Here is a 21,210-nt window from a genome sequence, read left to right as displayed (position 1 = left end):
CGCTCCTGTTCAAGGAAAACAGATTACCGCTTGTTTTTCTGAGCAATCTCAAAATTTCGGTGCTCGGGGGATTAATAGTTTTTCAGAGGGGATAAAGCACGACTTAGACTTACGGCCAAGAACAAGTAGTGGAAGGGACTAAGTGGCCCTAGGGTGGAGGACAGCGGGGAGAAGTTTGCAGCATGCAGAGCTATGCAAATAACGACACCGCGCGCGGGCGGCGAGTGAAGTGACCGAATGGACCGACGAGGAAGAAATGCGGTGAAGTTGAACTTCCGGCATCGAAAGGACTGCACAGCAAAGCCTAAGGTGATGGCAGGCCGCACCGTTTCCTTAGCATTTACCACATCGGCGTTGAAACGTGATTAAGATGCGCCGAAGTTCGGCTGCTCCTCGGTGTTCGACGAATGCGCAGCGTGAGAGAGGATCTCCGTTGTGTAACACCTCGGTCTCCGTTTCATAGCACCGCCAATACAAGAAGCGCTGGCACCTTGAAATAGCTGTCACACGACGCTGCTCCCTAGCTCTCTTTTCAGTGCTGGAAACGAGAAAGACGATACGACGAGTGGGGCTAGTTGGAGCGTCTTCTGCGACTTTCCGAACTACCGACTTTCCGTACTACCGGGATGACGAATCCGGTCTCGGTGGTGATAGAGATATCGGGAGGTGTCCCTTTCTTTGCATCGATTGTGGGTCGGTATATTAGCAGTTCCGATTTCTTAGCCGACAGGCAGAGTCTTGCCTTCGCGAGAAAATATTAAACGACTGCGATCGCTGTTTGTAATTTCTCTTCGATGTACCCGTCGCTACCTCCCTCGCACCAGACTGTGATGTCGTCGGCGTAGAAGGCGTGACCGACACCCTCAATCTCGGCCAGCTTTTGGGAAAGAGCTCTCATGGATACGTTGAATAAAAACGGGGAGAGGACTGCGCCTCGCGGGGTGCCTCTGGGTCCGAGATCGAATGTTCTCGAGCCCAGAGCTCCTAGGCGAATAGTGATAACATGTCGGAGGATTGGAAAGGAGAGCTCGCGTGCGCCGCAACCACAGTTGAGGCGGCAGTATGGAAGGCGACAATTCTGATAAGCAGGAGGAGGCCTGGAATCGACATCGGAACGAGATGAAGAGGAAACTAATCGCCCAGGAAGCAGACGAACAGCGCGCCGAACGACTGGCCAAACGCCACAACATAGCTAGACAACCATACTAGCCTGGACTTGCAATCAAGTTTAATCAAGGCTAACCATGCTATGCATTAGCTTTCGCTGCGTATATCCTGGCATAGCCGAGGTAAGCCACTGCCAATTTTTCTCCCTGGCACGCGCAAGATTGAGCCATGACTTTCGACTCACCCTCGCACGCTTTCAATCGCACATACAGCATATGGCGCGCGGCCATAATGTTATCGCCCATTGACTTTACGCAGAACACCACGGCGACGGCAGAAATGCGCCTGGAGTGTCCATATAATTGTTAGCGCAATAAAAGAAAGAAGCCACCATTATGTGCTTAACGTGGCATGGGCAGCCTCCCGAGGCATTGCCCTTTCACATGGAAACACTGTGCACACAACAGAGCGAAGGCGGTCGTGTTGCGAAAAGGAGGGCCGAATCCGGATGTGTCTGAGTATTGCAGTTCACTACAACCGTATTTACAATTCCGAAGCCCAGTTATATGGCTATCGCGTAGCAAACGAATGTTTCCGGGACGTAAAACCATACATATTCATTAGCGACCGATCGAAGACACGTGAATGTGCGATATATTAAATCCCGTTTTAGACAAAGGAGTACGGTTCCACATTTCTGCTCCATTTGTTTATTTAATAAAGTGCGCACAATACTCACGAAATATATAGGCGTGAAAAACAGCTGTCGGTATCTTGCAAATGTATGTGCGGACAAAAAAGTGATAATGAAAAACCGGAAATAGAAAATAATACGGCAATCAAGCTACACAGCGATATTAAAGGACCCCTGACCAGGCCACACAGAAAATTGTGGTTATACGGCGGAAGTTGTTACGTACCCTCCAGGGAGCGTTCTACCCCAGGAATTTTCCAAATTGGTTGATTAATAACCGAGACAGGAATATTTCAGTGCTGCAGACCCATGATTTCGGGAGGCGAGCTTCACCGGCAACGTTGACACTCTCTCGACTTGCCCCATGTAGCTTCAGCAAGCGAAATTCATTCCCTGCGTTCTCCCATACCAGACCTCAAGGATCACGTGACGCATACGTCACGGGCCCCACCTTTTTCTCCCTCGATTTTTTGCTACGCGGCGCACTCCCTTTGACGGTGTCACGCGCGAGCTGTTGCGGTGGTCTCGTTTTGCGCAGCGCATGATTTTGCGAGCTGTGCACGAGAACGTCTGACTAGCGGTATAAGTCAGCACTACGCGAACATTCAGGAAGACACAAGCGAATCACAGAGCATGATCGCGCGCTGGATTTCCGTAGGAAAATAACACAGTTTCGCTGTACGCACACGCGAGTGAACGACGTGGTAACAAGTAGACGAAACGGAAGTACCTCTCTCCTGCTATGTTAGGAAAAAAAAAAAAAAGACGCAGACATTTGGTTTGTGTGTTTTATGATTTCTCTAAAGTTTAATTCGTCCATTGAAGCAACAGATTACACAGATGACAGATGCTGCCGTCAATAATTATCAAAGTTAGGTGCCACTATGAGCGACGTCAAAGCACAGACGTGTACGTAGGCACACTTGGAGCGCGGCACCCGCGACGACAAGGGTAAATGGCGTTTGGTTTGAAATTTCAGCTGCTTCCGCGGCGCGTGGCAATGTAATACTTAGCAGACACCATCAATAACACGCATTGTATGCACTGCGCTTGACAACTCAATATGGCCAGACCATATGAGGAGCCCTAATACTCAGGAGACACGATCATTAGCACTCATTGGCGAGGGGCTCATCACTGTGTTTTTTTTTTCTGTTTTTTTTTCTTCGGTGATGTTTGTGGCGGAGGGACATGTTTTTCCAGGGCTCATTGGCGGCGGCGAAAACATAAGTTTCTTGTGCATGCTTTGAGCTTGCTTGTTTTTATTTATTTTCTGAATTTCTTAGCCTTCAACAAATAATCTGCTAGTTTTCCTTTTTTTCTTATTCTTTTCGTGTATATTTGGTTTTGCAGGATGGTCAGAGCATCCTTTCATGCCACATGTTTCAACACGTGCCACTGTGTGGGACTTTAAGTCGTTATATAAAACCTTTAATTCCATTCAATTCAGTCTTCATTTTCTCGTGGACAGAGGAGACAAGACTAAAAGCTCGCGAGCTTGACAGAGGTCCTGCCCCCTTTATCAACTTGGCAGTACAGTACACAGGTAGAGACTTTCGATTTCACAAATAAACACTGAAACAAGATAACAAAACACTTTGTAAAAACAATGCTATGCATTGCAGCACAAACATAGGCATTAGAAAAAGAAATAACAGGTTATGGGGAAACGAAAAAATATACTGTATAGTTTTAAACTTTAAGTAGTAGTTTGAAAGTGGCAAGACTATAAATCATTAGTAGTTTTAGTGTTAGTGCATTTGTATCAGGAATATTGCTTTACTAGGACAGTGAGAGTGTGGCCGCGTGTTTGAACACGTGCGAACACGTGTCATACCTTAACTGTGTGCGGTATTTATTGCTTCTAAAGGACTGGTGATGATTGCGGTATTTTGAAGATTTAGGTTCTATTGCGTATCGGTCTTTGCTAGTAGGCACGTGCTCTGAAACCTTCGGTGTTTGCCTCAGAAAAAAGCAAAAGTGTAACACACGACAAGAAAGACGGTAGAGCGAGCAATGTGCGGTGGGTCCATTAACATAGTCGAGGGGAAGGATGACAATGGAGAAGAAATTTAGTCAATCGCAGACGCTGTGAAGGTCGATGCTAGACTGAAAAAAAAAATGGTGTATTTCTAGGATGAGCTTGTCGAACAGGTCTAAGAGCTCAAAATGAGCTAAATATGGAGAGTGATGCACGGAAGGCAGTGGAAAAAAAGATTTCAGGCAGCTGAGGAAAAGCTGAATAGGGCCGCCACCGTGAACGAGAAAGGTCGTGACAACGGAGTGCAGTCCCCCGACGTGGCAGATGTTAAGGAAGGCCCGCTGACATGCAAGCTTTAGCTGTTAGGAATGGCCTGCCGAGGTGGCAACGTGCAAGTTTTGCGAGCCAGTTGCGAGAGCGGCGGCAAACTTTTCTTGGAACGCCACCGCAAACCTCTAGCCACGGCGTCACTAAGTCGACTGTGAGTGGAGAACAATACGCGCGTCCTGGACTCTCCGTCGCTGGAGCCGAGTATGATGAAGCAGGCTTTGTGCCTGAACCCGCCACCGCGGACCTGATCTGCTACGAGCGGGGAGTTGCCGCGGGAACGTCTATGGAGACCACTTCCCACGCGCCATTCAAGAAGCAAGGTAATGGACACCACGGCGGCCGCGCTGAGGGGGTCAGTTCCGAGTTCTGCGAAGGCCCTCTGCCCTCGGGGGGGGGGGGCACCGCGAACCTGTGTGTGTGTGTGTGTGTGTGTGTGTGTGTGTGTGTGTGTGTGTGTGTGTGTGTGTGTGTGTGTGTGTGTGTGTGTGTGTGTGTGTGTGTGTGTGTGTGTGTGTGTGTGTGTGTGTGTGTGTGTGTGTGTGTGTGTGTGTGTGTGTGTGTGTGTGTGTGTGTGTGTGTGTGTGTGTAATCCCTGGCGAAGAGGCGGCTCGTCTCCGGGTCGAACGTTTCTCTCACCTTGGGATCGAGGGAGGACCGAGTGTTTATAAACCGCTGTTGTGCGGATGCTCAGTGCACTTTCTCTCGCAGTCATGCTAGACTGATGAACTGCAACATGCTGTAATAAACCATAATAAACCATACATACTGTAAATAAACTCATATTCCTCGCTCTCGATGAGAAGCAGTCCTTCCCTTCAACAACGTCCTCAGCGTGGATAAGTTGGACGACGGCATGGGCCAGCTACCTTCTAATTCATGCCCGACTCCAATCTTGACAACTGATTACGAGCAATGGGATTGAGCCCCTAATCCTGACACCGGACAGGGAAAGTCAGCAACGCATATGGAATGCGTGCAGCGTGAGGAGGGCGCAGCTGGAAAGAGCTTCCACCTATTCTGAAGCGGCCACAAAGAAAAAGCAGGTACGCGGAGGTCAATGTCCCTTGTCAAGTCCAACTCACGAAAAGGATGACAAAGGGAAGCAGGGAGAGGCCTCGCTAGTAGGAGAGAGTGAAAAGATGATAATCGCCGGCGGCTGAAACCTGGATAGGTGCTCGGAGGCAATTGTGGAGAGGGCGAACGGAGGCAAAAGAAAGGCGATTGGGACATATCCTGGACGGAGAATGGGTTCTGTCTTGGAGCATGTAAACAAATCCTCGCGGAAAATGCCTGCGGACGCAACCTTGTCGAAGTAGGAGGTGGGCTAAATGACACGCTAAACAGAAAAAGGGCAGGACTAGGCCATGTTACGTTTCGCCTACGACGCGCGGTTTAGCCGGCGCGGCTGCAACAAAGCGGCAGACATTTTGGCCCGTTCGGCGTCGCCGCTACGCCTCCCCGCCAAGCGCGTCCAGGCATGTTCCGATGCCACGTGTCTTCATGTGCGTGTGTGAGTGTATGTGCATATTGGTGCCCACGCTTGTCGAAGCGCGGCAGCCGGGGAGAGGAGCTCCCAACAACTGTGAAGCGAGGGGGTCTGACAGGCGGCGACACGACAGTATGAGCCACCTTCTCCTCCCCATTGTGCCCGACCGGCGGCGACACGACAGTGTGAGCCACCTTCTCCTCCCCATTGTGCCCGACCGGCGGCGACACGACAGTATGCGTCACCTTATCCCATTGTGCCCGAGCGGCATAGTCACGTGCTCGTCTATAGAGGGGTTCCTTCTTGCCCTCAACTGCGAGAGTATAAAAGCAGCTGCCCCCGGACGCCAAGGAGGGCTCCGATTTCTTCTGTTGAGTAAAGTGCACTCCCGTCTCTCTACTTCGGTCAACCTGACCGCCAACTCTTTGCGATGTTAGAATAAACAAGTTGTTTTGTTGTTACCAGTCGACTCATGCTTTGCCGGGACCTTCAGATGCTTCCAGTTGTACCCCAGGCCGCCAGGCCAACGCTACCCTTGGGGCTTGCGACCCAGGTGCAACAACGGGCGTCAGCGCCGAGTTCCCAACAAGTCGCGCCAGCGGTGTGAGTACAACAACTGTCTGCCAGCGGTGAGATCGCGACAACGGAGGCCAGCAGCGAAGATATGCAGTTGACTGTATGCTGAGCAGCTCAACGACGATCCGGGAGCAGTGCAACGAGCCCTGTGTGATGACTGGTTGCCTGCAGCGGAACGACTGCGCTGAACTCTTGGCTGCGAGGTTTGGTGAGTGCGGGACTTTCTTCTTCTGAGCTTTGCCAGGCTTTTGTTAGTGTCAGAAACAGAGCTGGTAATTGTGGTTGTCGTTGCTGCCGGGTTAGTTTGCGGCAAGACAATAGTAAGCAGTAGAGAAAGCAGCATTCAGAGCAGCCATGGATTTGAAGTCGTTGCGCAAACCGAAATTGCTGGAGCTTGCAAGAGAGTTGGGTCTGGATGTCTCGGACAAACTCAGAAAACCTGAACTGCTAAAGGCTATTCTTGAGTTAGAAGCTGAGGATGACGAGCTGTCGGAATGCCTTGAGACCATTGAGGAGAGGGAGACTGCAAAAAGACAGGAGCGCGAACTTAAAGAACAGAAAGAAAAAGAAGAGCGCGAACTTAAAGAACAAAAAGAAAAACAAGAGCGTGACCGTCAACACGCTTTGGAAATGAAGCGTCTTGAGGTAGAGATGGAACGCGCTCGTAATGGAAGTCAGGCACACGGTGCAGGAGAACGCGTATTGTTCAAAATGACTGACCTGATGCGGCCGTTTAAGCTTGGAGAGGACATTGGTTTGTTCCTGGTTAACTTTGAGCGAACGTGCGAGAAGCAGGGGTTCTCTCGGGAAACGTGGCCACAGCGCTTGCTCACTTTGTTACCCGGCGAGGCGGCCGACGTAGTCGCTCGCTTGGATAGAGAGGAGGCAGAGGATTTCGACAAAGTGAAATCGAGTCTGCTAAAAAAGTACAGGCTGTCAGCGGAGGCGTTCCGTCGGAAGTTTCGGGAAAATGAAAAAGGCAAGAATGAGTCATATACAGAGTTTGCCTACAAGCTTATGTCAAACATGCAAGAGTGGCTCAAAGAAGAGAAAGCGTTCGGTGACCACGATAAAGTTCTGCAGTGTTTCGGGCTAGAACAGTTTTATAGTCGGTTACCTGAGAACGTGCGGTACTGGGTCTTGGATAGGCCAGACGTTTGTACGGTGGCTAAAGCCGCTGAGCTAGCCGAGGAGTTTGTGACGCGTCGGGCTCGCGGAGCTAAGGACGGTCAAAAGGGTGAATTTGGCTCGAAGTTTGAGAGGCCGAAGTTCACACCCATGAGAGCAAAGGGGAACACACGTAGTGCGGATGCGAGTGAAAGCAGTGCGACCGAACCTAAGGAGACGGCGGCAGCCGAAGCCGAACGCAGAAAGCGGTTCGAGACGAGGCAAGCGCGCATTTGTTATACGTGCCAGAAGCCGGGTCACTTTTCGGCGCAGTGTCCGGAAACAAAACCAAAAGTTGTGTTTTTGTCAATATGCAGCACTGACGAGAACATGAAGCTTCTCGAGCCTTACATGCGAGACCTCCTCGTGAACGGGAAAGAGTGCCGAGTGCTTCGCGATTCCGCAGCTACAATGGATGTAGTTCACCCGTCTTACGTAGAACCCCATATGTTCACGGGCGAGTGCGCATGGATCAAGCAAGCCGTGGAAGCTCATAGCGTGTGTCGGCCGGTAGCAAAAGTGCTTATTGAAGGACCTTTCGGAGCGCTTGAGACGGAGGCGGCAGTGTCATCTATGCTGCCCCCCCAGTACCCGTACCTATTTTCGAACAGGTCCGATCACCTCCTGCGCGAGAAGGGGCTTTTGTTTGGTGAGGCTAGCGTTCAGGCCTTAACCAGGTCGAAGGTTCGGGAGCTCGCTGCAAAGGCGGTAGTTGCGGAGCCGACGTTATCGAACAATGAGAAAGGGTCAGAGGCGCAGCAAGCTGATATTCAGAGCACGCCCGAACTGAATAAACTTGAGTCTGTAACGTTAAAGGCACCAGATACCGGAGAGGAAAATCCCGATGCGGGAAAGTTAGAAGAGCTATCTGCAGATTTGCTCATCGCGCCTACGTCAGACGGACTTAATAGGTTGCTAAAAGTCAGCCGGTCGGCTTTGATAGCCGAGCAAAAGAAGGATGGCAGCCTAGAAAACGTGCGCTGTAATGTCAAGGAAGGTATCGCCAGGAAAAATGCTCGTTTTGTGGAAAGAGGTGGAGTCCTGTACCTGAAGTATCTAGACCGCAGGGGAGTGGAGTTCGATCAGCTGATCGTTCCTCAATGCTATCGTCAGGATCTGTTGCGCTTGTCGCATGGGGGTTCGTGGTCCGGACACCTAGGAGTTAAGAAAACTAAGGACCGTCTCTTGCAAGAGTACTATTGGCCAGGGTGTTTTCGGGACGCAGACCATTTCGTGAGGACATGTGACACCTGTCAGCGGGTGGGCAAACCAGGGGACAAATCGAGGGCGCCGTTGAAGTTGGTACCTATCATTACGGAGCCTTTTAGACGGCTCGTTATTGATACAGTGGGACCTCTGCCGGTAACAGCCACGGGGTACAGACACATTTTGACTGTGATCTGCCCAGCGACAAAGTTCCCTGAAGCAGTGCCGCTTAAAGAACTCAGCTCAGTTGAGATAGTCAATGCACTACTGTCCATATTTGCGCGAGTTGGTTTCCCTGCGGAAATCCAATCAGATCAGGGCACAGTGTTTACTAGCGCTTTGACGACAACTTTTCTCGAAAGGTGTGGGGTAAAGCTGTTACACAGCTCAGTGTACCACCCACAGTCGAATTCCGTTGAGAAGCTCCACTCCGTCATGAAGCGCGTGTTGAGAGCATTGTGTTTTGAACATCAAACTGACTGGGAGCTGTGTCTGCCTGGGGTGATGTTTGCATTAAGGACCGCGCCGCATGCGGCTACGGGGTTTTCGCCAGCTGAGCTGGTGTACGGTCGCTCGCTTCGGTCTCCGCTTCGCATGCTTCGAGAATCGTGGGAAGGTAGGGGCGACGACCCAGTCGTGGTGGAGTACGTGCTTAAGCTCCTCGAACGCTTAAGAAGGGCACAGGAGTTGTCAGGTGAAGCAATGACAAAGGCCCAGCAGAGGGCCAAGGTTTATTATGATCGGACCGCCAGGGCCCGTCGTTTTGAGGTGGGCGATGAGGTCATGATATTGCGCACATCGCTAAACAACAAACTAGACGTGCAGTGGGAGGGCCCAGCACGAATTGTTCAGAAACTGTCGGACGTTAACTACGTGGTAAGTCTGCCAGGAAAGCGGAAAGCACAGCAAGTTTACCACTGTAATCTGCTCAAACCTTATAGACAAAGGGAAGCAGTGGTGTGCATGATGGTAAACGTTCCTGAAGAGCTTCCGGTCGAGCTTCCGGGACTAGGCTCAGTGACGAACAGGGAAGACACCGGTCAAGTCATTAGTGACCTTATCAGTAAAGCACCGCTGTCGCCTGAGCAGAAAACCGAACTACACCAGCTCTTACAAGAGTTTCAAGGTCTGTTCTCTGAGAGGCCTGGTAGGACTTCTGTACTTACTCATGATATAGAACTTACCTCCCCAGAGCCAGTACGATCCAAGGCGTATCGGGTGTCACCCCGCCAGAACGATATTATGGAGGCTGAGGTAAAGAAAATGCTACAGCTCGGTGTTATTGAGGCAGGTGAGAGTGATTATACCTCCCCTTTGATTTTAGTTGAGGTACCGGGCAAGGAACCTCGTCCTTGCGTCGACTACCGCAGGCTTAATTCCATCACTAAGGATCAAATTTATCCGATCCCTAACATCGAGGAGCGCCTTGAGAAAGTTAGTAGCGCTCAGTTTATTTCCACCCTAGATCTTGTCACGGGTTATTGGCAGGTTCCACTTACAGAAGAGGCTAGTAGGTATGCGGCGTTCATTTCACCAATGGGAACATTCCGTCCTAAAGTGTTGAGTTTTGGTTTGAAGAACGCGCCATACTGTTTTTCAAGCCTCATGGATAAAGTGTTGCGGGGACAGCAAGAATTCGCTTTACCGTATCTAGACGACGTAGCGATATTCTCCGCATCCTGGTCTGAGCATATGGCACACTTGCGGGCAGTGCTAACCCGCCTGCGCGAAGCGGGCTTGACAGTAAAGGCTCCTAAGTGCCAGTTAGCACAGGCCGAGGTTGTCTACCTCGGTCACGTGATTGGTCAGGGTCGTCGCCGCCCCTCTGAAATAAAGGTGGCCGCTGTGCGAGACTTCCCGCAACCGCGCACGAAGACCGATATTCGGTCGTTCTTAGGTGTCGCCGGCTACTATCAGAGGTACATCCCCAGGTACTCTGATATCGCGGCTCCCCTGACGGATGCTCTAAGAAAAACAGAGCCTCAAACAGTCGTCTGGGACGAGACAAAGGAAAGAGCTTTTAGCGCCCTAAAGAGTGCCCTAACAAGCCAGCCTGTGCTACGATCGCCAGACTATACAAAAGGGTTCGTTGTTCAGTGCGATGCTAGTGAGCGAGGCATGGGCGTTGTACTGTGCCAACGGGAAAATGGAGAAGTAGAACACCCCGTCCTGTATGCTAGTCGTAAGCTGACCAGTCGTGAGCAGGCGTATAGCGCCACCGAGAAAGAGTGTGCATGTCTCGTGTGGGCCGTTCAGAAATTGTCATGCTATCTAGCCGGCTCGAGGTTTATCATTGAGACGGATCACTGCCCTCTCCAATGGCTGCAGACCATCTCTCCCAAAAATGGCCGCCTCCTGCGCTGGAGCCTCGCTTTGCAACAATATTCCTTTGAGGTGCGTTACAAAAAGGGGAGTCTCAACGGTAACGCCGATGGCTTAAGTCGAAGCCCCTAACGTAGGAATCAGCCTCAAAATTGTTTGTTACTGATGTTTTTCTTCCTGAGGCAGGATTTTTAACATATTGCTTTTGTTTAGTGTTTCAAAGTGATGACATGCTTTCTAGTGTAATTTTCCAATTTGTGGACGCGCTCTAAGTGCTGCTAGACTACTGTAAGGAACTAGGCAGTGGTATAGAAGGGGAAAGAGCCTGGCAGGGCTTAGTGAGGGTTGTGCCGTGCTTGCTGACTGAGCGGTTGAGTTTCAGCGTAGTTCTAACGCTTGCCGGGAACGAGAACAAAAATGTGAACTCTCCCGAAGTCACTTTGCAGTGTCCTGTGCGAACCTGAACGAGAGAACGAGGCCTTCTCTGTGCGCTGCGCTCAAGAAACGTCGAGGGACGCCCGACTTCGGTTATGAGCATCATCGAGCGACATCCCTCCGGACAGCGGATGCAGTCCCCTGTCCATCGGGATCTCCTTCCCCCGGCGGGGCGGTCTGTTACGTTTCGCCTACGACGCGCGGTTTAGCCGGCGCGGCTGCAACAAAGCGGCAGACATTTTGGCCCGTTCGGCGTCGCCGCTACGCCTCCCCGCCAAGCGCGTCCAGGCATGTTCCGATGCCACGTGTCTTCATGTGCGTGTGTGAGTGTATGTGCATATTGGTGCCCACGCTTGTCGAAGCGCGGCAGCCGGGGAGAGGAGCTCCCAACAACTGTGAAGCGAGGGGGTCTGACAGGCGGCGACACGACAGTATGAGCCACCTTCTCCTCCCCATTGTGCCCGACCGGCGGCGACACGACAGTGTGAGCCACCTTCTCCTCCCCATTGTGCCCGACCGGCGGCGACACGACAGTGTGAGCCACCTTCTCCTCCCCATTGTGCCCGACCGGCGGCGACACGACAGTATGCGTCACCTTATCCCATTGTTCCCGAGCGGCATAGTCACGTGCTCGTCTATAGAGGGGTTCCTTCTTGCCCTCAACTGCGAGAGTATAAAAGCAGCTGCCCCCGGACGCCAAGGAGGGCTCCGATTTCTTCTGTTGAGTAAAGTGCACTCCCGTCTCTCTACTTCGGTCAACCTGACCGCCAACTCTTTGCGATGTTAGAATAAACAAGTTGTTTTGTTGTTACCAGTCGACTCATGCTTTGCCGGGACCTTCGGATGCTTCCAGTTGTACCCCAGGCCGCCAGGCCAACGCTACCCTTGGGGCTTGCGACCCAGGTGCAACAACGGGCGTCAGCGCCGAGTTCCCAACAACTCGCGCCAGCGGTGCGAGTACAACAGCCAGCGCTTGGTGAAGGGGGTGACGATATGCGAGAGATGTCCCCTCAGGTGCAGATCGTGGTATGCACGGTGCCGGAGGTGCCTGTACGTGACTGTCACGTACAAAGAGGCGTTGTGGCTGCCAACGAGGCTATATAGACAATGAGCCGAGAGAAAGGTTTCGAGATTGTAGAAGTAAACAGCGAAGTGAGAAGGTATGGTTGTTTTCAACGAGACAGGATCCAATTCAATCACGGTCTTGGACGAGAAGTGGGCTGGCGACTTGCTGGTCACGCAGTTACCTTTTTTTGGGGGTGGGGGGGGGGGTGAGTGGGGGGCACGGGCGCTCAGGAGACCAGGGTAGGTAGTAATGAAGGATGTTTCCTAGGAGAACCTCAGAGTAGCGTCGCTGTCAATAACAGAAAAAGGACGAAAACAGGAACGAGAGAACGCCATCCAATAGCAACATAAACATGCAGGGCGGCAGAAGGAAAAGTAGGTAGATATTCAGGAGCAGTTAAAAAGAGAACAAATATGGGTATATGTGGTTATCCTATTAGGTGCCATGACTTTGAATTTGACTTTACTGAAATTTAGACAATATACAGTTGTCCGAGTGAAGAGGGCTAAAGGTGACACACGTGGTCACCTGACTAGGCCCTAGACACCCTGAATGCCCACATACGCGATCGAGATGGATTTACCGATAATTGGAAATCAATGCTAGATCTTTGTGAGCAACATAACCTCGTTATCGTGAATACAGGACCTAAGTGTGATGGGCAAACCACGTGGGAAGTGGGACAGCGGCAATAGACCATTGATTACTCTCTGATGAAAGAAGGAATTTATGATAAGTTCATAGAACTGGTCAGCGACGAGGGTAGGTATAGCAGATAAGGAGTGACCATAAATGCATCATATTGAATATGGGATATGCAGTTGGGAAATACAGCGAAGAATGACCAGTCCAAATTTGAACGCTGAACAAATAACAAATATAGTCAAAAGAGTCGAGGAATAACTTGGCAAATGTCCAAGCAAAGAGTGGAAATATGATGAGCTTCTAAGAATAATTATGACAGAAACACGGAAACAAAAGCAACAGTTTCATTGGAAAGGACAAAAGAAACCGAAGAGCTGGTGGAACAGAGAGATACGAGAAGCTATCGCTGAACGACAGAAAGCATCACGAGAGCACAGGCAGAGAGAAAGAACGCAGTTGCCGCAGGATGAAGTAGCCAGAAAATGGGAAATATACACAGAAAAACAATATGTGGTTCAAGTACTGGTTCAAGCAAAGATAAAAGGTGGAAGTGAACGTTGGTTGAAAAAAGTAAGAAAAAGAAGGCGGCACCTAGAAAATTTTGGACCACATAGACTTATTAGGCAGGAAGTCTGGAACCATACAAGAACATATCCTAGATGAAGATGGAAAGAAACTGGAAGGGGACGCGGCATTAAATTACATCCGAAAAGTACCAGCCGAACCTTTCCAAGACAATGATGACGTTGTATTTGAGGAAAAAAACAGCATGAAAGAAAGAGAGTCAGATGGAAAAGGATCTGGTGCTCACAAATTTAAACTGCAAGAAAGTCGAAGAGAAAATTCTTAAGCGCACAGCCAGAGGACTAGACGAGGTTCCCGTTAGGCTGATTAATGAATTAGGCGCAAAAAGTAAGGAAGCTCTGCTGAAAGCAGTAGAAAAGACATTAAAGGGACTGACAACTGGCCAGACTGTTGGGAGACGTTGATGGAAATGAAATGACCATGATTCACAGTGATATAGATCCAGCCCGCTGTTCACGATTTAAGTAGGAATTACAATTTTAAAGTGGCAAAGGAAGTCTCAAAAACCACTAAGTGGCGAGACCTGGCGGTGAAATCTTGGTTCTTCGGGTGTATTCTATGAGATTACTGTACGTAAGCCGACTGTTATGAAGTACATCATGATTATTGCTTAAAATTGCAGTTGGTACATTATTACACGCTCGCGCATTATTATATGCTTCCGAAATCAAAAACGCACGCGTGACTACGGCAACACGCTGAACTCCGTATCACGTGTAAAGGCGTTGTTACGTTTTCGACCCGACTGAGTTCCTTTTGACTGGTTAAATACCAAAGCAGTTGGACAGGAAACTACGAAAACACGTAGGTATCATCGCAGAAATCATTTAACAATTCGGAAAATAATAATCGCTGGAACATCGATTTGATAAACAAAATCATACTTTGTCACAGCTACGGCCACACTTATCGTCTGCCTCCCACTAATGCCGGCGTATGAACACTATCGCGCGCACCTATCACCGTTTTCAGCATGGCTCCAGTGAACGACTAACATCCTCATTGTAGATCGAAAAATTCCGATAAAAAATGTTCCGCGGCGTTTTTTGTGTTACCACTTTATGATTATTGTGATATAAATGTTATAAACAGGGATAAGGTGTCTCAGAAAAGCTGGCCAACGTTTCGATAGGAGGACCAATCTTCGTCAAAGGCGGCCTCGTCCTCCTCGGCATGTTAGTTTTAAAGGGTTAGTACAGTGACGTCACGTGCGCCTGTTGTCGGTGGCGGTTGGTTGTAAAGGGAATGGGCGCTGTAGTTGTAGATTGAATATGTTTGCATGTAGAACACCTGGGGCGGCCACAGGGACCGGTTCCAAACTTCGTCTTTCTCCTTAGTTTGGCATGTACAACAATGTCCTCAAAATTAGTGTCGCGTTTGTAGGTTACTTTGGGCAGGTCGGGAAAAATCTTATTAAGTTTCTGGTTGCTGGTGAGAATTGGGTAGTATTTACTGAGGATGTTCACGTTTGGGAGTGCGTTTGAGCATTTAGTAGTAAGAGGAGGCGTAGTTCTTGTGATCCTAGGGCGGGGCTTGAGGACCTCGGCTCGATCAAGTTTGGTTGCAACGGTGTAGGCTTTTTGAAGGGCACTGTTTGGGTGTTTCCTGTTGGATAGGGTTTCTTTAAAGTGATCGAGTCTATCTATGTAGTCTTGGTTTTCAACGCAAATGCGACGTAGCCGTGTGGCTTGGGCTTTAAATATTCCTTGTTTGCAATGTCTGAGGTAGTGGCTCGTATATTCTAGGTACTGTTGTTTGTCGAAATGATTACTATACAGCGTTGTCTTAAGTGTCCCATTGTCAATGTATATAGTTGTGTCGAGAAAGTTTATGCGCTCTGTTGAAAATTCTGATGTGAATTTTCTTGTTAGGTGAAAAGAATTCAGAAGTACCTACATATTTATCTGGACTGCCTTGAACATTATAAGGATTGGGAGGTCAATCCCATCGCTCGGAACCATTTGTAAGGATTGGGGGCTCAATCCCACCGTTCGTAACCAGTTGTCAATATTGGAGTCGGGCATGAATTAGATGGTAGCCGGCCCATGCCATCGTCCAACTTATCTACTCTGAGGACGTTGTTGAAGGGAAGGGCTGCTTCTCATCGAGAACGAGGAACATGGGTTTATTTACAATATCTACATCAGGAAGTTCCAGTTCATCAGTCTAGCATGACTGCGAGAGAAAGTACACTGAGCAGCCGCACAACAGCGGTTTATAAGCACTCGGTCCTCCCTCGATCCTTAGGTGAGGGAAACGTTCCACCAGTAGACGAGCCGCCTCTTTGCGCGAGGGCCTACACACACACACACTTCCGCACAAGTACACGGTCCCCACCGACGTCAGACGGTTTTCGCAGAACTCGGGGCTTACGTCAGGAACGGTGCGTGGGAAGGGCCTACGTTCCCTCGGGCGCTCCCTTGCTCACAGCAGACCGGGTCGGCGGTGACGTGTTCCGTCACAAAGCCTGGTTCGTCGAACTCATCTGGGCAATCCCGCGACGCACAGTGGCGGACGTGGCGCATTGTCCTTAGTACACAGTAGACTTAGTGACGCCGTTTGGCTAGGGGGTTGCGGTGGCTTTCCAGGAAAAGTCGACGCCGCTCTCGCAACTGACTGGGAAAACTTGCACCTCAGCGGGCCGTTCTTAACACCATGTCCCCATAATATGAATATGTCGTCTATGTATTGTAGGTATGTGTGGGGCTTGTCAGTGCAGTGCGATAGGAAATGTGTTTCTAGAATACCCATAAATATGTTGGCGTAGGTTGGTGCAAAAGGCGTACCTAAACTTGTACCATGTATTTGTAGGTAGTAACTCTCCTCAAATTCGAAGTAGTTATGTGTTAGAACTAATTCTAGGAGAGACAAGTAGACTCCAATAGAGTGTTGCGCATTGTGTTCAGACATCGTTTGTTTTCTCGAAGATAAACATAATTTTCAGTAGGTGGGGCGTATGTTGTACAAATGACGGAAGTGTTTTTAGAAAGCCACCAAGGAAGTGGTTAAGGAATGTGAAGATGCTCTGTGTCGGGGTGTTGTTGTTTGATACTATCGGGCGCCCTGGGATATTAGCGGCGTATAGTTCAGTGGATGGAATTTGATTAATTTTTGGAAGGAGGCAGAAGCGTCCAGCAGTTTGGTTGCTTGGTTTAAGAAATTTGTATTCTGACAATGTTACCAATTCAACAGCCAAAAGTGATTTCAGCCTGTTGGTAATTGTCAGTGTGTAGGATAATGTCGGATCGTTATCTAGCATACGGTAGTGTTCTGGGTTGTTTATTTGTCTGTAAGCCTCTTGCTTGTATTTTTCTACTGGCCAAAAAAACTATACTTCCACCCTTATCTGATAAGCAGACTATGGTGGCGTCACGTGACGTCACTCTACTAACCCTTTAAAACTAACATGCCGAGGATGACAAGGCCGCCTTTGACGAAGATAGGTCCTCCTATCGAAATGTTGTCAAGCCTTTCTGACGCACCTTATCCTTGTTTATAACCTTTATACCTCAGTTCTATGCGTCAGCCCCTTTCTTCACTTCATGATGAGGCACTCTGACCGGTAAGCTTTCCATTGATTTAAAGAAAGAAGGGTACTCTGAAATTTGGTTGTCAGTCCCTTTAAAGAAGAGACGAATACCAGATAGTTGGCGAGAAAGTAGAATTTATTTATTTATTTATTTATTTATTTATTTATTTATTTATTTATTTATTTATTTATTTATAAAATACGGCGGACCAGAAGTCCAAGCAGGGTGAGCAAAATACAAAAGATTATATACACAGAAGAACAAGATGAAACAAGTGTGTAACACGTTTTTCGCACAAATTGTTTGGTGATAAGGTAGACGATTAAGAAAAACTTTAACTTAACTTGATTACAGTACAACTATAATTAATAGACGAAATAACAATATTATTTACACAAATGGTATAAAGCTCGCGGACATTGGGGATACGCTTCAGTTAGTTTATTCCAGTTAGCTATTGTTTGTGGAAAAAAAGAGCACCGAAAAGTGTCAGTCGTTGCGGAAATTGGTGTTAGAGAGTGAGGGTAGTGGTGTCGAATGGGTCTCCTTATCAAGGGGGATACGTATATTGCGGTGTCTAAGGCTAGCCTATGATTAACTAAGTTTGAAAGAAACTATATCCCACTTTTCTTTCTTCGAATTTGTAATAGTTCAATGCCGTTGTCGGTTAGTAATGTAGTGGGGGAGTCAGTAGCCTTAAATTTACTGTAAATAAATCGTATTGCTTTTCTTTGAATTCTTTCTAGGTTCTTAATGTTAATTCTTCTGTGAGGGTCCCAAACTATGGAAGCATACTGAAGTTTTTATAAAGATAAGGGGAAAAAAGATAGAATTCACACATACAGACCGTTTATCATTACATCGGTAATATACAGATCAGCAATGCAGGCGATTAAATCAAAGCTGCAAACATGGGCAGAGAATATTGGCATATTGGGAGAACTTCAAGATGACTTCAGAATTGGTAGGCATCTGGATGATAACTTATTCGTCCTTACTCAGTGTATTGAAATATCCAGAGTAGAAAGAAGACCGTTATATGCGGCTTTTTTATACATTACAGGAGCGTATGACAAAGTAGACCGCAACATTTTGTGGGATATTCTGGAAGAGGAATGTTTATAGACGAGACGCAGCTTTTAAGATAGATTTACCTAGAAAATACCGTTTGTGTTGAATGGCAAGGGCAGAGGAGCGAGGAGAAAGTTGATATCAACAACGGACTGAGGCAGAGGTGCCCTTTAACCCCACTGCTGTTTATGATGTACATGGTGAGGATCAAGAGGGCGCTAGAAGGAAGTAATATTGGCATTAATCTATCATACAAACAGGCGGGTACAGTTGTATAGCAGCAGCTTCCAGGCTTATTTTATTCGGACGGTATTGTTTTGCTAGCTAACAAGCAAAGTGATTTGCAACATCTGGCTGCAACAAAGGCGATAGACACATGGAAACACAGGAGAAAAGAATAACAGCGAAGGGGAAAATAAATGCGACCATAATGAAACCTAGAACCCTATGGGGATACAATAGGCATGAGTTGTTCCAGGGTATGTGGAAAGGTGTTGTTCCAGGGCTTGCATTTGTAAATGCAGTTGTTTGCTTGACACGATTACAACCAAAGGTCAGTGGGACGCCTCGCACTGGGCCCTCACGGGAAGACTACAAATGAAGCTGTGCAAGGTGATATGGGCTGGACAAGTTTTGAAGTGAGGGAAGCTCACAGTAAAATTGATTATGGAGAACGACTGACGAATATGGAAGAAAGTAAATGGGCTGGGAGAGTGTTGAGGTATCTGCACAGGAAAAACACTGATGCGTATGCGGCCTGTAGGGTGAGCAACACAGCAACAAAGAACGTCAAGCGGAAAGTCAGAGGCTGAAATGATCTCGTAGGTGGCGGCAGTGGAAAAGAAACCTGCCATGATTAACTATTTAAGATCAGGAAAGAAACAATTTTTGATAACTCAAAGGCAAGCTCATTACTTTTTGAAGTGAGATCAGGATGCCTTAGAACAGGCACCAAGAAAGCGAGACATAAGTAGGAAGAAGCATGTGCTTGCTGCTGTAAAGCTAGGGAAACGATGGAGCATGTTTTATTAGAATGTGACGATATCTGCCAAGCGGTCGATCTAGGCACCACTGGCCTACTTGAAGCCCTTGGGTTCCGCGACAGCCGGGGAAATGTAAACATGTCCGCAATAGAGATAAGTAAGAGGCGATTGGAAGATTGGTCGAAGAAAAGTAGGGAAACGGCAAAAAACGGGGGCTTGCAAAAATAGTTCCCAATAGGGGTTCAGAAAATTTGGTGATTCGTCGTGTCTCTTCTTTTTTTCCTTTCTTTTAAACATAGCTAGCACATTAGGCAATACAATAACAAGAGCCCCGTTCCAAAGGGGACGCTCATTGCATCCATCCATCCGCATAACCGAAATTTTCGATGTGGCATGGTGAGGGGCCCTTTAAGGGCGCTTTCATTTGGTCCCAATGCATAGGCACAAAGCAACATAGGGGAGTTTGTGTGTGTGTGTGTGTGTGTGTGTGTGTGTGTGTGTGTGTGTGTGTGTGTGTGTGTGTGTGTGTGTGTGTGTGTGTGTGTGTGTGTGTGTGTGTGTGTGTGCGTGCGTGCGCGCGCGTGTGCGTGTGTGTGTGCGTGCGTGTGTGCAGCCATAGTAACGCAGAACATTTATTCGCACAAAAGAAAAGCAAAAATCACCTGATATAGGAGGAGTAAGTCGGCGAGTGGGAGTGCTTATTGCTGCCGATTCTATTATTATTATTTCTTACGAAAAATTTCCGTACGCCCGATTTATTGATGCCACTCTAACGTGGCAGGAGCGCCAGCTTCGGGCCGCGTCCGAAGCTCCGCTAGCTTTCTGCTCAAAAAGAAGCGCGCCACCCGTGCTGCAGGCAAGGTGGTGGCGCCATGCCTCGGCTGTTGCCGCAACTACAAGGGGGCGCGTCCACGGAGGCGTGGTGGAAAAAGGGTTCCGGGAGCGGCGGCGTCTGGGCGCAGATGCGGAAAACGATTCGCCATGAGCCCTCGTAACTAACGTGATCTTCCAAGGTTAAGCAGTGCGCTAGCAAAGAGAGTGTTCTGCAGGGATGACGCGATTCGACGTTGGCTCTTGTCCGTGATCGGCGAGCAACTGAGCACGCAATGGCGACCGCATGACTTCTCATAAAGTATTCCTCCTAATGAGCTTCTACAAGACTGGCCACTGACGACATGCAGTCCAGTGTATCTTGTTACAGCATTGGGGAAAAGGTGACACTAGCGCTAAGTTGAGCAGAAGCGCGAAAACTTACCTTTGTCTTTCTTGCGGCCCCGGTTCTTGAAGATATTCATGGTGAATGTTGGGTGGGGACAGGCGCGGGCCTGCACAAACAGAAAGATCAATCAATCAATCAATCAATCAATCAATCAATCAATCAATCAATCAATCAATCAATCAATCAATTTAAACGTACTCCTCGCTTTCGGTACATCTGGCGTGAAAGCACTACCATATAACAGCACGTGTCGCCAACGCACTATCAGGTAACAATTACGTCACAAACATCGAACTTAGCGCCATCTCGATTGAGCGACATTGTAGCGAAACTCTGAGCTTGCAGGAGCGCGTCGAGTATGCACAGTCATGGACTACCCCTTTGGACTTCCTTAGGTTCTGGTCAATGTATGTTGTTCAGTGCGGCTATCCACTTGGCATCCGCGCTGGTGCAGCTCTGCACTAATTATGCGCAACTAAGTGAGGCTATAATGGCGACAAGGGACACGAAAAAAGTCTGCCGAATACATAGAATGTCGGCAAGTACGGGACTCATCACGTCCGATATGCCTACCTTCATTGCCAATTCGAGAAAAAAAAGAAGGTGTCAGGGTCATTACGTCGGAGCGTATACTTCAGTAGTCGCGAGGGGAACTTGGCCGTCACGCTGAGAAGAGACGCCCGCACGCACGATCGAGACACGGGATAGCTCTGTAATACGAGCATCACAGGCGTCGAAAATTCAGAAAAAGAAAAATCCTCGGCGGCCGTATTAAGTGACGCCTCTCGTAAAACCGCATGCAAGCTA

At 48.7% G+C, this 21,210-nt stretch overlaps 1 protein-coding gene across 3 annotated transcripts in view; it reads right to left on the bottom strand.

The window, feature by feature from the left end:
- Pka-C1 (Protein kinase, cAMP-dependent, catalytic subunit 1) overlaps positions 1–21,210 on the bottom strand; it is a 469,154-nt gene that overhangs the window by 320,009 nt on the left and 127,935 nt on the right. For all 3 annotated transcript variants that reach the window (XM_075671434.1, XM_075671435.1, XM_075671437.1), the window contains one exon: positions 20,440–20,509. In XM_075671434.1, coding sequence (XP_075527549.1) covers positions 20,440–20,479 — 40 coding nt within the window. In that variant the 5' untranslated portion in view covers positions 20,480–20,509. The remainder of the gene's footprint in view (positions 1–20,439; positions 20,510–21,210) is intronic.

This window comes from Dermacentor variabilis, chromosome 10 (genome assembly GCF_050947875.1).
Source record: "Dermacentor variabilis isolate Ectoservices chromosome 10, ASM5094787v1, whole genome shotgun sequence".
Lineage (NCBI taxonomy): Eukaryota > Metazoa > Arthropoda > Arachnida > Ixodida > Ixodidae > Dermacentor > Dermacentor variabilis.
Note: the sequence above shows the minus strand (reverse complement) of the source record. Positions and strands in the feature narration are given on the sequence as shown.